Below are 20,338 nucleotides of genomic sequence, written 5' to 3'. Positions count from 1 at the left end.
AATACTCTCTGTCCTAAGTGTTGCGAGTGTTGCACTCGCAACACTGACTCAAGAACAAAAAGTAGCTGGAAATGACTGTATATTATCGTTCTAGAGAACACAAACTGCCTGTTGTACTTACTAATATCCAGCGCTGTTCTTTTGCTCAGTTAATATACAGTACCTACAGCTTTTATTTTCTCTTTGTATTTATGGGAAAACTTTTAGGGGCCAATATATGATAACATATTGTTTGCTTTCTTTCCCCGGTCTCTCTGAACAAAGTGTACGATATGCCTATGATGTCCCATAACCCTCCTGTTGTGTTATAGTCCCCTGACATGGAGCTGGAAAGGATTGTGGTCTTGCATACAAGGAGTGGGGACCAAATACATTTTCCATAGCAATGTTGGTGAAGCCAGTACAGTAGACGAGATGTTGTGGAGCAGGAACTGCAAATACAATGGAACCCACAATATTCCAACATTTTACTCATGAAAGAGACAAAAGCAAGATAAAAATGAGCTAAATAAATCACTGCTCTCAGCACTCAGAGCTTTCATTTATTGCTATTTTATTGGCAAATAAGCATATTGTTATTATTCCCTTAATATGGCCATATATCATGTCATTGTGTGGATACAATAAAGATTAACAAAGGTGTAAAGCATAATAAAGAAACACACATTATCATAACATTTTGTACAGGGGTCAGGTGTCAGTCCAGATGAACAAAAAAGTGTTAAATATAACCAGAAAGCTCTACACTAACTTAAACGGGTGGTTCACCTTTAAGGTAACGTAAAATGTTACAGAATGGTCAATTCTAAGCAACTTTTTATTTGGCCTTCATTGCTTATTTTTTATAGTTGAATCTAAACAAACAAATGCTCTATAAGGCTACACATTTATTGTTATTGCTTCTTTTTATTACTCATCTTTCACTTCAGGCATCTCCTATTCTTATTCCAGTCTCTTTTTCAAATCAATGCATGGTTGCTAGGGTAATTCAGACCCTAGCAACCAGATTGCCGAAATTGCAAACTGGAGAGCTGCTGAATAAAAAGCTAAATAACTAAAAAATAAAAACCCACAAAAAATAAAAAAAATGCAGATTGTCTCAGAATATCACTCTCTGCGTCATACTGACAGTAAGGGGCAAATTTATCAAGGGTCCAATTTGGAGTTCATGAACCATGAACTTGATGAACTCCCATGAACACGTAATTCTACCAACTGCAATTTATCTATAAATCTAATTTTTTGTACTCGGGTGAATAGGATCGACCCAAATGAATCAAATTTGAATCAAATTCGAATCAAATTTAAATCAAATTCGAATCAAATTCGATTTGAGTTTTTTTATCGAAAACAACTAGATTTTCAGGAAGGCAGCAAACAACTCCAAATTGATCCCAGGACGTCCCCCATAGGCTAAAAAAAGCAAGGTTTAAGGTGGCGAATAGTTGAATTTCTCGAGTTCTTAAATGGCCAGTGTATGATAAATTTAGAAAATTGAATTTGAATTTTTAAAAAATTTAAAATTGAATTTTAACAACTCCTTGTAAAAATGTGACCGTTTTGGCCATAAAAAAATTTGAAAATTTTAATTCAAAATTTGAATTCGAAATTCCAATTTAAAATTCCAATTCGAAATTTGAAATTCGAAAATTTTCACTTCGACCCTTGATAAACCTGCCCCTTAATTTAAAGGTCAACGATCCCTTAAAGAGATGATAATTGATAAAAGAAGGAACGATTAAAGAATTATTGTACAATTAAGCGATTATTGATGGAAAATGTGCTCTATTGTATTATCTATTGATAATGACCTTACCTGCTAGTGCATCTGAGGGTACAGGCAATTTGCATAGGAATTAATGGGGATATTTCTTTGGGTTTGTCACCTGCCGTCCACTGGGGTCACAAAACACACCAAACCCTTGGCTGTTGCTCCCAGTGGCCTCAAAGCAGGTGATTATTTTTGAATTCCAGACTTGGAGGCAAGTTTTGGTTGAATAAAAACCAGATATCCTGCCAAATAGAAACTCCTGTAGGCTGCCAGTCCTCAAAGGGGCTACCAAATAGCCAATCACAGCCCTTATTTGGCACCACATGAACCTTTATGTTGCTTATGTTCAGGGGCGTAACTATAGAGGAAGCAGACCCTGTGACTGCAGGTATAGGGGCCCCATGAGGCCCTAACTTATGTCATATTTCAATCAATATTGGTGAAACAGGTCAACCTCGGGGGCCTGAAAAAGAATTTGCTGTGGGGCTTAGTAATAACTAGTTATGCCACTGCTTATGTTGCTCTCCAACTCTTTTTACTATTGAGTGTGGCTTCTGAGTAAAAAATGTTGGGGACCCCCTGCATTAATCCATAGAGCACTGACTGTATGAGCTGCCAGACTCACTGCCATATCTACACTGGAGTTTGGGTTGGACAATCACATCTCCTATAATAGTGTAGTTCAGAGACCTCCAGCTAATGACATTGCCGTTTATATCCCTATCATTTAGCAGAACCTTCCTTATGGTCTCAGGAGATAAAACCTCATTCCACATATGGACATCACTTATTTCCCCTTGAAAGAGAGAGCCAGTATCCCATTGATACACATAATTGCGTGTATTGGAGGCCCTTGTTTTTCGCTGTTTCTGACCCAGGACAATACTGTGATGTAGATCAATAGAAGAGCCTTTCTGCAGGACCGTGCGAGGGTAGACTTTTCCATTAACCCAAAGCTGTAGAACTCTAGTGTTAGAGTCGAAGGTCATACAGATGTGCATCCAGTCCAGAACATCTGCCTTTGCTGTCATGGATACCCATGAGTTGTTTGCAATGATAGTAGTAGTAAAATATGGTGATATTTGGTTATAACCAGATGTGGTTAGGTAAATAACAAACATATCGCTGATCCGTAACTCTGGTGTGCCCACGTTAAGAAGGGTATATGTTCCGCCTCCTGTGTAGCTCCTCGAGCAAACGGTGAGTTTATTTAAAGGCTCAGCCACCATTGGGGTCAGAACCACATAATCAGCGTCAGACTTTTTTGAGAAGAAGAAGACATTTCTGTCCATGTCTAAAGAGAAGGAAAGAAGTTTGTGTGGGAAAAAAAAACATTATATGTTTGCATAAATAAGCAATTTACAAATAGCAAAAGGAGTTTTATTTTGGCCTATTTTTCAGTTTATAATTTGTTATAGGGATAACTCACCTTTATTTAACCTTTAGCACCGGTGCTTACCAACTGGTCAAGGCAGTGGTTGGCCAGTTCTGCTCCCAGTCTAGCCATTGTCAATGACAATTTCACATTGGGGTGGACCCACGTACTATTTATTGACTGGTGGACGTCACTTTAGCATCACAGTGCCAAGTTCCACCTGTTATCTGCTCTGTATGTTTAACAGGGCACTGCCCATTCAATAGAATTAGGAGTGGTGACAGCTGGACAGGGCGAGTATTGCCCCCTATTAGTCCGGTTTTGACCCAGACAGCCTGATTTTTTGAAGGGCTGCCCGGGTCAAAATTGCCTGCCTGGTTTTCCAAATTAGGAAAACTGGGCAGGATTCCCTGTAATTGACATGGTGATCGGCCAATCATCAATTGCCACGTCATATCCCGCCCCCTGACAACCCACCCCGTGACATCACAGTCCCGCCCCAGTGATGTCACGGTCCCACCCCCACAACGTCACTATCCCGCCCCCCAGTCCAGAGTTGAACCAGAAGAAAGGTGGCAGCCCTAGTCCTTATGTACCAGGGGCCTTATTGTATTTCTCTTGTTCTGCCAACATTTCTGAACCCATCATTAGTGATGGGTGATTTTGCGCCGAAAAATTTGCGAATTTCGCGCGAAATTCGTGAAACAGCGAAAAATTCGCGAAACGTCGCCGGCGTCTCGTTTTTGACGCCGGCGCCCGTTTTTGACGCCGGCGCCCGGGCGTTTTGCGAATTTATGCGCTGGCGGCGAATCGCGCAAATTCGCCGCAAATTCGCGCCTGGCAAATAAATTCGCCCATCACTACCCATCATGATTTCCCATACACGTCTAGCAACAAAAAGCATAAAGCACAAAGGGCATAATGTGATAAGAGACTCTAAGGCGGTTATTTATCAAAATTTTTAAATAAAAAAAGTCCGACCAAACTAGAATCCACGAGTTGCCCTTCTTTCATAAATAAATAAATTCGAAAAAAATCCGTTCGAGAACAAAAAGCAACTTTTTAAGATTGTCACGGAAAACGCCCAAATTTTTCACGTTTGATGCTAGAAAACCATGAGTAACCGTGTCAAGACTCGAAAATTTTGAACATTTAATGAGGGTTAAAACATCTTCAATTGGTTAAGGGGACATCTGCCATTGCCTTTTACATGAATTCGGCAGGTTTTAGATGGAGTATTTTTGGATTCGGACTTGGAACAGATTCAGGGCATAATAAATAGCAGAAAAAGCGTGTCTTTTTTAACTGTGTCAAAAAAGGACGATGCGAAAACATCGCACCTTAATAAATAACCCCCTAAGTTTGCCCAGGGTTGGATTGGTCCAGCTGGACACCTGGTGAGCCTCAGCCCTCAGGGGTCCCACTGAATCAGGTCTGATCCCTGCCAGAACAAACGTCACAGGTTTTCAGGAGGAGGGGGAAATACAAGGATGGGTGGTACATTGGACATGCAGGGAATGGGAGAAGTGGACCCCCCATCTGACAATTCCTGGATCTTGTATCCAAAATCAACCAGTGAGATATTTGCTTCAAACACCAGATCATACACCTTTGTGTTTTTAACTGGTTGGATTTACTGTTCTTTATTTACCTTCTTGTGCCATGGATCCAGCAATGAGCAACAGGCAAAGGACCCGCATCTCCATGTTCCTGAATAAAAGAACGATTCACTTAATGAATTTAATGCCATGTCCCTCAAATAAGCTGTAATAATTAGCACGTGCACATTCTAGAAACCGTTGATATTTCAGGGGTCTGGTGCTGCAATTCATTGTTACAACACGCAGACCACTTTTTTTTTTTCCTTTGCAAAAATGTGTCAAATTGGGGTTCTACTGAATTTGCAAATTCTGGGAAGACACAAATATGAATACACACTACTATGATGCACAAGAGCTATAACTACTGTATATTTGTACACGCATAGGAGTACCTGTAGGTTATTCCCTATATAAGAAATGTTTAGTAATGCCACTTCTATCTCTTACAAATTATTATTCCCGAGCTTAAAAATATCAGAATCAGATATCAGAAGTAGCCTTGTGCCTTTATATGGTCACAGAACAACCCCTCAGTGACTTCTAATATCCTTATCATTTACAGTAGGGGGTACATTATCCCTTATAATACATGAGTGATACTCAGAGTTCCCTGTATAACTCAGCCTGCAGCCTTGTGCCTTTATATGGTCACAGAACAACCCCTCAGTGACTTCTAATATCCTTATCATTTACAGTAGGGGGTACATTATCCCTTATAATACATGAGTGATACTCAGAGTTCCCTGTATAACTCAGCCTGCAGCCTTGTGCCTTTATATGGTCACAGAACAACCCCTCAGTGACTTCTAATATCCTTATCATTTACAGTAGGGGGTACATTATCCCTTATAATACATGAGTGATACTCAGAGTTCCCTGTATAACTCAGCCTGCAGCCTTGTGTCTTTATATAGTCACAGAACTCCTCAGTGACTTCTAATATCCTTATCATTTACAGTAGGGGGTACATTATCCCTTATAATACATGAGTGATACTCAGAGTTCCCTGTATAACTCAGCCTGCAGCCTTGTGCCTTTATATGGTCACAGAACAACCCCTCAGTGACTTCTAATATCCTTATCATTTACAGTAGGGGGTACATTATCCCTTATAATACATGAGTGATACTCAGAGTTCCCTGTATAACGCAGCCTGCAGTGTTCCTTGATACAATCACGGGACATTATAGGTATAAATTCAAACAACTACATAAGATTTTACATAGAATATTTTAGCGATGTTTGGTGTTATACCAATTTCTTTTTACATACCTTTATTAATATGTCCCTTGGAGTATTTGCAATGACAGACTTAGAGAATGTACAGGAGCACAGTTCATAGGAATCACTAGCAGAATGCAATCGTCCAGTCCATAGGAGTATTCAGCAGAATGTAAGTACTAGTCGTCTGGAAAAAATATACTGAGCAGAGAGTACAACTTGGAGTACAAGTTACATAATGTAAAGGTGTTATCACTTACTTGGGACAAACGTGCCAGCTGGACTGGGTGGCAGTTAGAGATAAGAACAAGGCTCAATGCTGTAATAAGTAGATAGTGGCTGTATTGTTATCTTTTCAAAAGCAATAACTGCCCAAAAACAGTAAACAATTTTTTTCCATAATCATGTTACTAAAATATATTTAAATAACTAAAAACACCACAACCCCTCACAAATCTTTCAGCACAAGCATAGGGTGTGTTATCCGCGACTTTACAAGTCCACAGATGAGAGTGCAAAGCCTGGACCCATTAGATATAAAGGACTGGAGAACCTAAGAGACCAATTTCTTTAAAGAATAAAACATGAGTTCAATGGCTTGTCCCACTGGTTATGGTTCATCTTGTTGTCACTGAGACTTGGGAAATGTACTCAAGGGTAAATAGCTGTCAGTCAATGGAAGAGGAACGGGGAGCAAATAACTGTGTCTGAGACAAAACGGAGCTCCTATGCATGAGATAAAAGGAGGACTGTACCGTATACAGCCTGGTAAATTTAAATAAATAAGCCTACAAGTCCATTGGTGGCCAGTACAACTAAAAAAAACCTTGGTGGTGGCTCCCCCAAGTTAAAAAAAAACATCAGTGGCCAGAACCTCCCCCCCAAGTCAAACAAAATGAGTGACCAAAGGTTTAAAAACCTTTCAGACCTCTCTGGTCCTTCATCATCATCAACGACTTCCTTAAATATCCAATTCACAGTGCCCTCTAGTGGTTAGAATACAATTGAATAGATTATATTAAAAATACATACAGCAGGGTTCCACCATAGTTCTTAATATTTCATATATATATATATATATATATATATATATATATATATATATATATATATATATATATATATATATATATATATATACATATATATATATATATATATATATATATATATATATATATATGTACCTTAATCAATATTTTATTTATTACAAAGGAGCTGACTTACTGTAACTGTATCGCTCCACTTGTAGATTATTTGGTGGCCACTAGAAAATAAAACTTAGCAAAAATAGCGATTAAAACCTAATTATTAAAACCCAATTAAAATGCCATATTTATATTAGAGGATTTAATTCATATTCTTTAATTATTAAAGTTCCCAACCTTCAAATCCAACCAGTTTTTAATAACTGTTTAACCCTATCACCGGCTGCTTGATAAAGGACCAAAGAGGTCCGAAACGTTCGGGCCAACAGGCACGAAACGCGTCAGGTTTTCACCTGTATGTCCCAATAAATGGATTGAACTTTTAATTATATTTCTGTTTATTATTTTGGAGACATTACTCACAATTTTTTGATTCTTGCTATAGATTTGAAATGTTGCTGTGCCAGATATGAAATAAAGGCAGTTTTAATATTATCACTTGGGAGTGCTGCATTTTCTGCGGATTCTGGATGAAAATCATCAACAACTTTAAATATCCAATTCACAGTGCCCTCTAGTGGTTAGAATACAATTGAATAGATTATATTAAAAATACATACAGCAGGGTTCCACCATAGTTCTTAAATATTTCATATAACATGTACCTTAATCAGTATTTTATTTATTACAAAGGAGCTGACTTACTGTAACTGTATCGCTCCACTTGTAGATTATTTGGTGGCCACTAGAAAATAAAACTGAGCAAAAATAGGAATTAAAACCCAATTAAAACCCAATTATTAAATCCCAATGAAATGCCATATTTATATTAGAGGATTTAATTCATATTCTTTAATTATTAAAGTTGCCAACCTTCAAATCCAACCAGTTTTTAATAACTGTTTAACCCTTTCACCGGCAGCTTGATAAAGGACCAAAGAGGTCCGAAATGTTCAGGCCAACAGGCACGAAACGCGTCAGGTTTTCACCTGTATGTCCCAATAAATGGACTGCGTTCACCCCTCCAAAAAGGTATCTTTTATCTTTTATCAACAAGATAATCTAGAGAGAAGGATTTTGTGGGGGGAAAAAACAAGAAAATACAGTTAGAAACTTCAGTGCCAAAAGTGAAAAAAAAAACAGCAAAAGAAAACTACTGATTACTCTTAGAGGGGAAGAGTAACATTAAATGGTACACATGGTACTGTATGATTTAGAAATTGATATTTTTGAGGAAATTGGTATTGTCATTAGTGATGGGCGAATAAAAATCAAAAATTTTTGGACGAAAATCGGCACGCGTCAACACTATTCGGACGCCCATTGACTTTAATGTCAGTGTCAGCTTGGAGGCAGGCGTCAATTTCCTATTCCCACGACTGTTCGTGAAAATGTCAGATTTTCAAGATTTTTTTGTGAAAATGTCCGAATTGCACGATTTTTTCGTGATTTTCCCACTGATTTTTTTGCCGAAATTTGCAAAATTCGCAATTCGCTGATCACTACTTGTCATACAAACCACTGCGTTCTTGCTAGGATTAGACAACATCATGCTCCCCTTTATGAACGTACGCTGAACACGTGTTTGCCTATTATTATAACCAAGGAATATTTATTGCTTAGTTGTTGCACTAAACAAAAAATGTAAGCCACTTTCACTTTTGTATGACCAGGTTCTGTTGAGTCACCATTTACCTTTTTATTTCCAAAATGCTGTGTTTATTTTAATATACATGTTCTGCTTAGTGGTATAGAGTGTGGTATAGAGAAAGGTTGTCAACACAGAGAGGGCAAAGGACAGGGAGAGCATGGCATCAACAGCTAAGCACCCCCACTGCAGCCTGGCATCCATATGCTGATTCTTTTAGTTCTGCTATACACTGCTCTAGGCCATAGTCCCTCTGTGCATGTAGAGCAGGGATCCCCAACCTTTTGAACCCGTGAGCAACATTCAGAAGTAAAAGGAGTTGGGGAGCAACACAAGCATGAAAAATGTTCTTGGGGTGCTAAATAAGGGCTGTGATTGGCCATTTGGAAGCCCCTATGTGGATTGTCAACCTACATTGAGGGTCTATTTGGCAGTACACCTGTTTTTTATACAACCAAAACTTGTAAATCAAAACTTATTCAAAAATAATCACCTGCTTTGAGGACACTGGGAGCAACATACAAGGGGTTGGAGAGCAACATGTTACTCACAAGCTACTGGTTGGGGATCACTGATGTAGAGGGATCAGGGATACCTGTCCTGTCTTGTCCATTCTGTTTTGGAGCAGCATTCGTCATTAATGTCTATGCAACATCAGTACTGATCGCAATAATTTGTGAATGTAATCCTACACTCCCCTCTAGTGTTAAAAGATAAATTGGCATTTTATACATTGCTGCAAATCTGGTATATGTCCCTGTGAGCAGCCCTTACTACCTAAAATGGCTATTTACTATTTAAGGTCATCCAATGACACATACTACTAAAAAAGTCTATTTTTTTGACAAGCAAGATGAAGCAGGGTTTTGCATATGAGCTGTTTTATGCAATATATATTTTTATAGTCTACATTGTTTGGCGTGGAGTTTTCTTTTAAGGAACAAATATTGGCATCTCTTTAAAAATGTCAGAGGGAGGGGTCAGAGGGGGTTGGGAGGGGTCGGAGGAGATCGGGAAGGGCTCGGGAGGAGGTCAGAGGGGTCAGGGAGGGGTCAGAGGGGGTTGGAGGGGTCGGCGTCCAATTTGGGCACGCCAACATCCAATTCGCGTGCCGTGTTAATTGATTGGCAGCCCAGTTCAGGACTGTCCGCGGCCCGGCGGTTGGGGACCCCTGTGTTATTCAATCTGTGATGGCCTCATCTGATGTGATGGAATACAAATGAATACATTGGTGAGTGACTATAACAAGAATTAAATTATAAAACTGGCAGTTATTATAGTAGCAGGCAGCATGATAGAGGTCATACCCTTGGCAGTTGGCACACAATTGAATCAGGAGTAAGGGCAAAGCTATAGCAGAGGCTTTCTGCAGAGTTGATTATTTGTAGATGTAGTGTTGCCACCTTTTTCTTTGTGGGGAAATCGGGGCAGGGAGGCAGGTGCTTATATAATGGTGTGGGGTTGTGATGTCACAGGAGCAGAGAGGTGACATCATGAGGGTGGGGCTGATGTTGGTAATTGGCCAAGTTCCACATCAATTTAGCAGAGTCCTGCCCATCTTTCCTAATTTGGATAACCAAGCAGGCAATATTGATCACTACAGCCATTCTGAAAACCGGGTGTGATAAAGAAATGTCTCCCCCTACTGGGCAGGAAAAAAATACCAGCAACACATGAAATCAGTAGCACTAAAGCGACAAATACAGTTTTTCTGTTAATATTGTTATATAACATTTCATTGGAAAGAAGATTAACCCTGTTTCTACATTGCATACTAAATAATTAGTGCTGAAATATAATCACGATGTCTTTAAAAAATGTAATTTAATATCATTCATTTGTTCTACAAGTCAAATTGTGTTTGTTGCCATATTTATTGAGCTCATGTTAAAGGAGAAGGGAAGCTACCGAAGCAGTTTATTGCCAATAGATTAGCCACAATAGCTCAAGCTATAACACTATATTTATTCATATAAGCTAAGCAGGGCCTGCACAAAAGTTGCATTTCCTTTGTCTCGTGGGGCGTTATTTATTAAAGTCAGATTTTTTTTCTGGTTAAAAGGGAAAACCATTTTTAGTAGAAAAAAAACCCTCCAGTCTGTTGAGATTCTTTAAACCCAGAGGCTGTTCAAATTCCGAATAAAAAAATGCTCCATCTCAAACCTGCCGAGGTCATGTAGACGTCAATGGCAGATCTCCTGTTTTTAATTGGAATTTATCATGATCTGCACTGGGTTTTGTACTATAACCTGAAAATGTATTGGTTTTTTGGTGATAATCTAAAAAAACCCCAGAGTTTTCGTGCATCAAATCAGAAAACAAACGTACAGTACAGATTTTTTTATTTACGATTTTATCGAGTCTTTTCCCATACTAGTGTGAATTTATTGATAAATACGGTAAAAATGTACACGGGAGTTTGCAAATACCTCTCCTAGAAAACTTTAGCATATGGGGTGGAGCTGGCAACACATAGGGGGTTATTTATCAAAGTCCAAATGTATCTCAATATTTTCTGCTACAAACTCCAATCAAATCTGCTTGGGTTATTTTTACGCTTATTTATTATTACATTTTCCTGAAAATTTAAATCAGATTTTCACGATTTTTAAAAAAATTTCCATCTGATTTCACAATTTCACAATTTTTTTGGAATTTTCATCTGAAAACTTCAGTGTACAAGAAACCCAGCGCACATCAAAAAATCGTTGGGACTTCTCCCATTGACTTATATGCAACCTTGACAGGTCTGAGATGCCGGATTTTCAGATTCAGACTTTTCCATCAGGATTTAATGAATTCTGAAAAACTCGTGCTTTTTTAAAAGTCTGATTTTGTATAAAAAATATCACAAATCTTTCATGATTTTTGCATTCGGAGTTTAGTAAATAACCCCCTTAGTATAACTACAATGCTAAAAAAAATAGGATGTTGCTCTATCAGGGGTCGCAAAGGGTTTTCCTCAGGAAGGATAATGGTTCCTGGAAAGGAAAAAACAAGACACAACGAATATGAACTTTTTTTTTTATTGGTAATGGCTATTCTAAGGTTTGATATAATTCTCTTAATATGGTAGTACATTGATAAATATGTTTGTTCTACAAGTCACATGGGTTTTTTTTATCCCTTATGGCAAAAGGATCCAGGAAACATTTATTCAGGCAAAGGAGTTGGTTTTGTTATGAAATATAAACGTGGTAATCCAATATCCAAAATGTTCTAAAAAATTTGCTGGGATTATCATTTTAGTGAGCCGATGCAATAAGGGCAGAGACACACGCTCAGCTTCGGGGGGATTAGTCGCCCATTGACAAATCGCCTCTTCTTCGGGCGACTAATCTCCCTGAACTGCCTCCCAACGACTAGAATGGCACTCAGAGCGTTTAGTTTTCCGAAGTCACCCGAAGTTTCCTCGTGAGGGAACTTCAGAAAATGAAGCGCACCGATTGCCATCCCACTGGTGATTTACATTCTAGCCGGCGGGAGGCAGTTCAGGGAGATTAGTCGCCACGAAGAAGAGGAGATTTGTCGATGGTCGACTAATCCCCCCGAATCTGACCGTGTGTCTCTGCCCTAAGGGTCAGCGATCGGTATGTGATGACCTTTGGCGTGTTTGAGCTAAGTGATACAGTTGGGATCTCTTTGGATTGTCTCTAGCATACAGGTAAGGAGGGTTTTATTATACAGGACGCCAAATATGATTAGCCTGCGGAACATGGAAAGAACACTGTGCTATGTGATCCTCTTAGTGGAGTTGGGATGAACTAAACAAACCTGTTTTTTATGTAACTATATAGTGTCCATTGTTAAAGGAGAACTAAAGCTTAACTAAAGAAGTAATGTTGTACATTATGTTTTGTGCTTCTGTACCAGCCCAAGGCAACCACAGCCCTTTAGCAGTAAAGATCTGTGTATCCAAAGATGCCCCAGTAGCTCCCCATCTTCTTTTCTGCTGATTCACTGCACATGCTCTGTGCTGCTGTCACTTACTGAGCTTAGGGAGCCACTCACAATATACAGTACACATAGAATAGAAATGTCACACTATAAGGCTGATTAGTAATTAATACAGATAATTACTACATGGCAGCACAGAAACCAGTGCAATTAGCATCAGAATTTAATAATCAGCAAACCTGTAGCATCAGCTTATATTACAGCCAGGGAAGCTCATTTTCTGCTGGATAATTAGTGACGAGCCCTAAGCTTAGCTTCTCAACAGCCAATCAGAGCCCACTGAGCATGTGAGTGTCACAGACACTTTCCAAGATGGTGACCCCCTGTGACAAGTTTGAAGTCCTGGATCATTGCTGCTATTGACAAGCTCAAACTTTAGCCTCGTGCAATAAGTTCACTATATAAAATATGCCATTTTTAGCCATATTAATTTTTAGCATTTAATTCTCCTTTAACTGAACAAGGGCCATGACATTAGGTTGTAACAAGGGTAAAATTGTTAGGGTGATGGAGCATATGGCAGTTTAGGTCTATTTGATTAACAATTTGTAATGCTCAACAGTTAATAATAGGGCTAATAGTGTTAGGGTTAACCTGAAACCAAACCCAATATATTTACAAGTAACTTTAAAACCATTGATCATTTCCCATTCATTTATTATAGCTTGCTAGGTAGAATTTTACGTTTTCTTCCACATTTTTTATTTTATAAAAGAAACAGATTTTTGGTGGTGATCTACTTTTCGTTCTTTGTTTTTATGATAAAAAACAGTTCATTCATTTGTTTCAACCTTTACTAACTCCCTCTGTAATTACAGATGGCTTTATAGACAAAGAGGGTTTTATTATAAAAATGGTGTATCTAGGAAAGCTAATTTTATTACTAGTGATGGGCGAATTTCTCCCGTTTCGCTTCACCGAAAAATTCATGAATTTCGTGCAAAATTCGCAAATGATGAAAAATTCGCAAAAACAATTGAAATTGGAAAGTTCATGAAAAAAATAGAAAAATTCGAACATTTTCATGAAAAAAATCGTGAAATTTGAAATTTTTTATGGAAAAAATCGTGCAATTCGAAAGTTTTCACAAAAAAATCGAGCTATTGGAATGTTTTCGCTGAAAAAAACGAGCAATTGGAACGTTTTCACTAAAATCGAGCAATTCTAAAGTTTTCACAAAAAAAAAAAATCAAGCATTTAGAACGATTTCACAAAAAAATTTAGCAGTTCGAACGTTTGCATGAAAAATGAGCAATTCGAACGTTTTCACGAAAAAACTGAGCAATTTGAACGTTTTCCCCAAAAAATCGTGAAAACCGGAAACTGACGCCGGCGAATTTTCACCGGTGAATTTTTGCGGGAGATTCGCGAATTTATTCGCTGGCGGCGAAACACGGAAATTCGTGCCAGGCAATTTATTCGCCCATCACTATTTATTACCTCTTCCCATAGTTGCTCTAAAGAATCAAGGAGGTGGGTTCAGATGTAAAAGTACTTTTAATTACAGATATCTTCTTAACAGAATACATTTTTAATAAAAACCCTATTTTTTCACATTAGACACTAGTGTGCGCTTCACTATAACAACAACACAATCTCATTATATTTCAACTCACATGGGTTACTCTGATATTCTCTATTAGCAATGACTGTAAGAGTGAGATGATTCACTGCCATTTCGACATTAGACTTTGGGTTGGACAATCACATCTCCATTAAGAGTGTAATTCAGAGACCTCCAGCTAATGACATTCCCATTGATGTACCTATTATTTATCAGAACCTGCCTTATGGTCTCAGGAGGCAAAACCTCATTCCACATGTGGACATCACTTATTTCTCCTTGAAATGAAGACTCTGGCTCCCACCCAGTCCCATAATTTCTCCTCATCTGACCCAGGGAAATGCCTTTTTGGAGATCAATAGAAGAGCCTTTCTGAAGTACTCTTTGAGGGTAGACTTTTCCATTAACCCAAAGCTGTAGAACTCCGGTGTCAGAGTCCCAGGTCACACAACTGTGCCTCCAGTGCAGGACTTCTGCCTGTGCATTACTGTATGCCAGAGAATTATTTATATAGACAAAGAAGGCATGGAATGGTGTGGGTCTCGTATAATCTATTGGGGCCTGGAAGATGTCAAACATGTGGCGGTCCCATGACTCTGGTAAGTCCAAGCTAAAAAGAGCATGGCTTTTGCTTAGATCTGTGTAGGTCCTCAAGCAGACGGTGAGTTTGTCCAAAGGCTCAGTCAACTGTGGAGTCAACTCCACATAATCTGAAATAGATTGTCTGGGAAAGATGAACACCTTTCTCTCCATATCTAGAAAAAAAAAACAGCATCAAGAAAACAATTTATCAAAATGAACATCTTGACTCTCCCCAGTCCCCTCTCCCCCTGAGTTACTTACCAGTGCCATGATTAAAGGAGAAGGAAAGCCCCAGGGCGCAAAACCCCTCCCCCCTCCCGTGTATTGCCCCCCCTCCCTCCTCCCCCCTGGCCTACCCCTCCCGCTGGGCAAATGCCCCTAACTTTTTACTCACCCCTCTGCGCAGGTCCTGTCCACGGAGTTCGCAGTCGCCATCTTCTCCCACGCGCGTCTTCTTCCTGCTCTGATCGGCGTTTTCTGGCGCATGCGCAGTAGGAACAGGTACCGGTACGGCTCTACTGCGCATGCGCCGAATGTCACGAAGTTTTCCGATTTCACTTCGTGACATTCGGCGCATGCGCAGTAGAGCCGTACCGGTACCTGTTCCTACTGCGCATGCGCCAGTAAACGCCGATCAGAGCAGGAAGAAGACGCGCGTGGGAGAAGATGGCGACTGTGACCTCCGTGGACAGGACCTGCGCAGAGGGGTGAGTAACAAGTTAGGGGCATTTGCCCAGCGGGAGGGGTAGGCCAGGGGGAGGAGGGAGGGGGGGCAATACACGGGAGGGGGGAGGGGTTTTGCGCCCTGGGGCTTTCCTTCTCCTTTAAAGGGGAACTATTGTGAAAATGAACATTTAATATAAGCTGAATCATGCTGAAATAAGAAACGTTCTAAATACTATACTAAATTAACTATCTATCTCTCAGCATCTGTTTCTCTTCATTCTCTCTTCATGCAGCAGTTGGGTGTCAGATATTCATTGACAGTTAGATCCAATATATCTTATTAGGGGGCTTTCTTTCCTAGCAAATGAATTAGAGCTCACTCAAATAACTGATTCCATTACAAACAAAATCTACAAAATTACTGCCTTTTGCACAAATTCTGCATGTAGAGAGACATGATGTCTGGTGAGTTTAATAGAGTGAACTCTAATACATCTTCTAGGCAAAAGGACCCCCCCCTATAAGATATATTGGATCTAACTGTCAATGAATATCTGACACCCAACTGCTGCATGAAGACAGAATAAAGATAAACAGATGCAGAGAGACAGATAGGGAAGATAAACTTGATTATTTCAGAAACAATGCAGGATTTTTAATTAACTGTATTTAGAAAGTTTCTTACTTCAGCATTCTGAAGCTTGTGTTAAATTTTCATGATAGTTCCCCTTTAAAGCAATCATGATAGCTTAGAAGGCCAGAGTGAATGCCAGAACTGTTAAAAACAGTGCTCTATGTTATTGTGTCTTTGCCCTGACCCCCAAGTCACATGTCACTACTCATCCTTTTGGGTATTTGCCCCAAACCTAAAGTCAACAGCCATGGCTGAACAAGGACAAAGTACTCCAAAAATAAGAACTGGGGTACTACAGAGATTCCATGAACTGCTGTTCTCTAGTACTATTACCATGATAAAACTTGTTTTCAGTAGCATCCCATTGTTCACACCAGAGGCTTCATTTTTATTCAATCTCTATTTTACAATAGGATAGGCAACATGTATCCCAAATCTCATTCTGATTCAGATTACATGTGGTCCTATAACTTTAGGATAAAAACATTTCCTCCATCACCTCCTATTTCCTAAGACAAAAACATTTGAAGTCTTTGGGGCCTTCAGACTTTCTACAAGACCCTTCTGGTTCTGTTGGATCTTCCAACATTTCTGCATATGCCTGCAGAGCCTGAGAAGAAAATTATTATTGGGAGTTATGAAATAACAGGGTCTAGTTCTAGTAACCCATAGCAACCAATCACATTTGCTTTGAAACAACAAAATGTTATGCCATTTTTTAATTAAATTTACCTTCTTTTGCCATGGATCCTACAAAGAGTAAAAAGCAGAGGACTCGCACCTCCATGTTCCTAAAAAAAAGAAAGATTGGATATAAAATGTATTTAATTCATATCAATAAAAAAACTCACTCTCCCAAGGAATGCGGGATTATGGACATCTGTTTGGAAGAACCCCTAGTATGTGTTTGTTGTATCTATCCACAGCAGAGGGTCTTCTCATTGATTCTTTGCTCTAATGCTGCCTCCATGGCCACAAGCATTAACCTCCATGCTGCCTCTGTCCAGTCTCTTTGGTGACTTCTGACTTCTCCATCCTTCTCCCCTACAGAAGTGACCTCCCTGGCATGTGGGATTACTGCAGTGCTCTAAATTCTTTTTCTGCAGTGATATTACTGGAATGCCTGGGGTTCATGCTTTCCTCTGAATGCATTTTCTATACTGATCTTACTGAAATGTCTCTTTTGCATTAAAGTCAAAGGGAACCATAGGAGGTAGTTGGTGGGAAGGGGGTATATTATACTCCAGAATATACTTAACTATGTCTAACATAAGCTTTCTATCAGCCCTTGTAAAGCCACATTTCACCTCCCTTCATGTGTCTATCTATCTATCTATCTATCTATCTATCTATCTATCTATCTATCTATCTATCTTCTATCTATCTATCTATCATCTATTTATTATCTATCTATCATCTATCTATCTATGTATCTATGTATCTATGTATCTATCTATCTATTATCTATCTATCTATCTATCTATCTATCTATCTATCTATCTATCTATCTATTATCTATCTATCATCTATCTATCTATGTATCTATGTATCTATGTATCTATCTATCTATCTATCTATCTATCTATCTATCTATCTATCTATCTATCTATCTATCTATCTATCATCTATCTATCTATCTATCATCTATCTATCTATCTATCTATCTATCTATCTATCTATCTATCTATCTATTTATCATCTATCTATCTATCTATCTATCTATCTATCATCTATCTATCTATCTATCTATCTATCTATCTATCTATCTATCTATCTATCTATCTATCTATCTATCTATTTATCATCTATTATCTATCTATCTATCTATCTATCATCTATCTATCTATCTATCTATCTATCTATCTATCTATTTATCATCTATTATCTATCTATCTATCTATCTATCTATCTATCTATCTATCTATCTATCTATCTATCTATTTATCATCTATCTATCTATCTATCTATCTATCTATCTATCTATCTATCTATCTATCTATCTATCTATCTATCTATCTATCATCTATTATCTATCTATCTATTATCTATCTATCTATCTATCTATCTATCTATCTATCTATCTATCTATCTATCTATCTATCTATCTATCTATCTATCTATTATCTATCTATCTATCTATCTATCTATCTATCTATCTATCTATCTATCTATCTATCTATCTATCATCTATCAGTTATATATCCAATGCACAAGGCATCTACATAGTAATGTACTTTGCAGTTCTACTTTCTAGCTACAAAAGAAGAGGCAAAAGTATTTTGGGAGTTGCTGTTCCTGGGGACATAAGATCATAAATACTGTTTCAAAGAAGCAGAAAGAGCCAAAAGCTGGTCATACATTTCCCTGCCTTGTTTGGTTTAAATGAACAGTTATTACTTTTTGACCAATTTTTTTGCTCTTTAATAAAGGTATGGGACCTGTTATCCAGAATGCTCGGGACCCAGAGTTTTCTGGATAAGGGATATTTTCTATAATTTGGATCTCCATACCTTAAGTCTACTAAAAAATGATTTAAAGGAAAACTATACCCCCCAAACAATGTAGGTCTCTATTAAAAGATACTGAGTAAAACAGCTCATGTGTAAAACCCTGCTTCATGTAAATGAACCATTATCATAATAATATACTTTTTTAGTAGTATGTGCCATTGGGTAATCATAAATAGAAAATTGCCATTTTAAAAAATAAGGGCCGCCCCCTGGGATCGTACGATTCACTGTGCACACATACAAACCACATGTAAGGTCACATGAGCCAATTAACAGACAGAGTTCTGCCTTTTGCTTCCTCACTTCTTCCTGTTCCAGTTAGTGTTATAGTATTTCTGGTCAGGTGATCTCTGAGGCAGCACAGATAGAGTCATGAAATGGTGGTTCAAGGCAAGAGATGTAAAAGGGCAAGATTTATGTAAATATATATTCCAGTTTGGTAAGATTCTTTAATATGTCATTCAATTTGATATAAACTATCTGTTGCTTAAGTATTCATTTTGGGGGTATAGTTTTCCTTTAAACATTAATTAAACCCAATACAGATTAATTATATCTTAGCTGGAATCAAGTATGATGTATGGCTTTACTATTACAGAAAAAAAAAAAAAGCTTGAACTTGATGGACGTGTGACTTTTTTCAACCTTACTTACTATGTTACTATGTTACTATGTAAAAAGGAAATCTGTCCGATGTAATAAGATGGTGCAAACTAGATTCTGACATGTTCCAAGTTAGATAAGGTTTCTTAGCTGAGCAAACCCAGACCCCAGGCATTATAACTTTCTGGATCCCATACCCTTGACTCCTCCACGTTATCACTGCAGTTCTTCTCTTTTTAGCATTGAATTCTTATCATAGATATTCACAGACAATCTCCTAATGAATTCAGTAACAAGCAGCACTCAGAATCATCAGCTGATAAACAGATTTAAATGAAAGGGAAAGATCTACGTACCTGGTATATTCTCCGTTGAGTTTGATGAGCAGGATGATGAGCGAGGAAGAGCTGTAGCCTTGTTGGGATCCCAGAGTCCAGTGTATGGAAACCAGATGCTCCCGATGATGATCTGTGCTCCTCTGCGTATGGGAAATGTAACCGGGATTTGACTGATAACATTAGTGACCACCCCTTTTTCCAGAAATGTTTAGTTTTTGGATGGAATAGGCTCGAATGGTGATGAAGGGTTGAACACAATGCAAGTAGTTGCACAGGAACAACATTTACTACATGTACAGTAAGGGGCCGATTCACTAACTTCGAGTGAAGGATTCGAAGTAAAAAAACTTAGAATTTTTGTGCTCCTCGACTATCGAATTGGCGTAAATTCCCCTGAGTAGAATGATTCGAATAGATCGACTATTCGCCATTCGATAGTCGAAGTATTGGATCGTTTTAAAAATACTTCGACTGCCTACTTCGCCACCTAAAACCTACCGAATTGCTTTAAAAGCCTATGGGAAAGTCCCATAGGCTTGTTTTCCAAGTTTTTGATCGAATAAAAAGGCATTCGATCGAATGAAAATCCTTCGAGCGAATATTCGATCGAGCGCCTATTCGCCTGGCAAATATTCGCCAATTCGACTATTCGCCAGCGCGTAAATTCGCCCAAATTGTCTATTCGATTCTATTCGATTCTATTCCCTAGTCGAATTTCGA

At 38.5% G+C, this 20,338-nt stretch overlaps 2 protein-coding genes across 2 annotated transcripts; both read right to left on the bottom strand.

The window, feature by feature from the left end:
• Positions 1–536: 536 nt before the first annotated feature.
• Positions 537–6,127, bottom strand: MGC86526 (protein). The gene is given in 3 exon segments (NM_001094354.1): positions 537–3,065; positions 4,798–4,856; positions 6,020–6,127. Coding segments are annotated over 2 exon segments (765 nt in total). The 5' UTR covers positions 4,853–4,856; positions 6,020–6,127; the 3' UTR covers positions 537–2,355.
• Positions 6,128–14,199: 8,072 nt separating this feature from the next.
• Positions 14,200–19,756, bottom strand: LOC108700686 (C-reactive protein-like). The gene is made up of 3 exons (XM_018233858.2): positions 19,637–19,756; positions 16,900–16,958; positions 14,200–15,040 (listed from the first exon to the last, which is right to left on the bottom strand). Exons 2-3 carry the CDS (start codon positions 16,952–16,954, stop codon positions 14,406–14,408), a joined length of 690 nt encoding a protein of 229 aa, XP_018089347.1. The 5' UTR covers positions 16,955–16,958; positions 19,637–19,756; the 3' UTR covers positions 14,200–14,405.
• Positions 19,757–20,338: the final 582 nt, after the last annotated feature.

This window comes from Xenopus laevis, chromosome 8S (genome assembly GCF_017654675.1).
Source record: "Xenopus laevis strain J_2021 chromosome 8S, Xenopus_laevis_v10.1, whole genome shotgun sequence".
NCBI lineage: Eukaryota > Metazoa > Chordata > Amphibia > Anura > Pipidae > Xenopus > Xenopus laevis.
The sequence above is the reverse complement of the archived record's forward strand: the minus strand, read 5'-3'. Positions and strand labels throughout refer to the sequence as shown.

Coding starts and splice junctions, on each gene's coding strand:
- LOC108700686 (XM_018233858.2), bottom strand. CDS start 16,954: ATGGAGGTGCGAGTCCTCTGCTTTTTACTCTTTGTAGGATCCATGGCA. Junction 15,041..16,899: donor AGGATCCATGGCAAAAGAAG/GTAAATTTAATT, acceptor TTTTTTTTCTAG/ATATGGAGAGAAAGGTGTTC.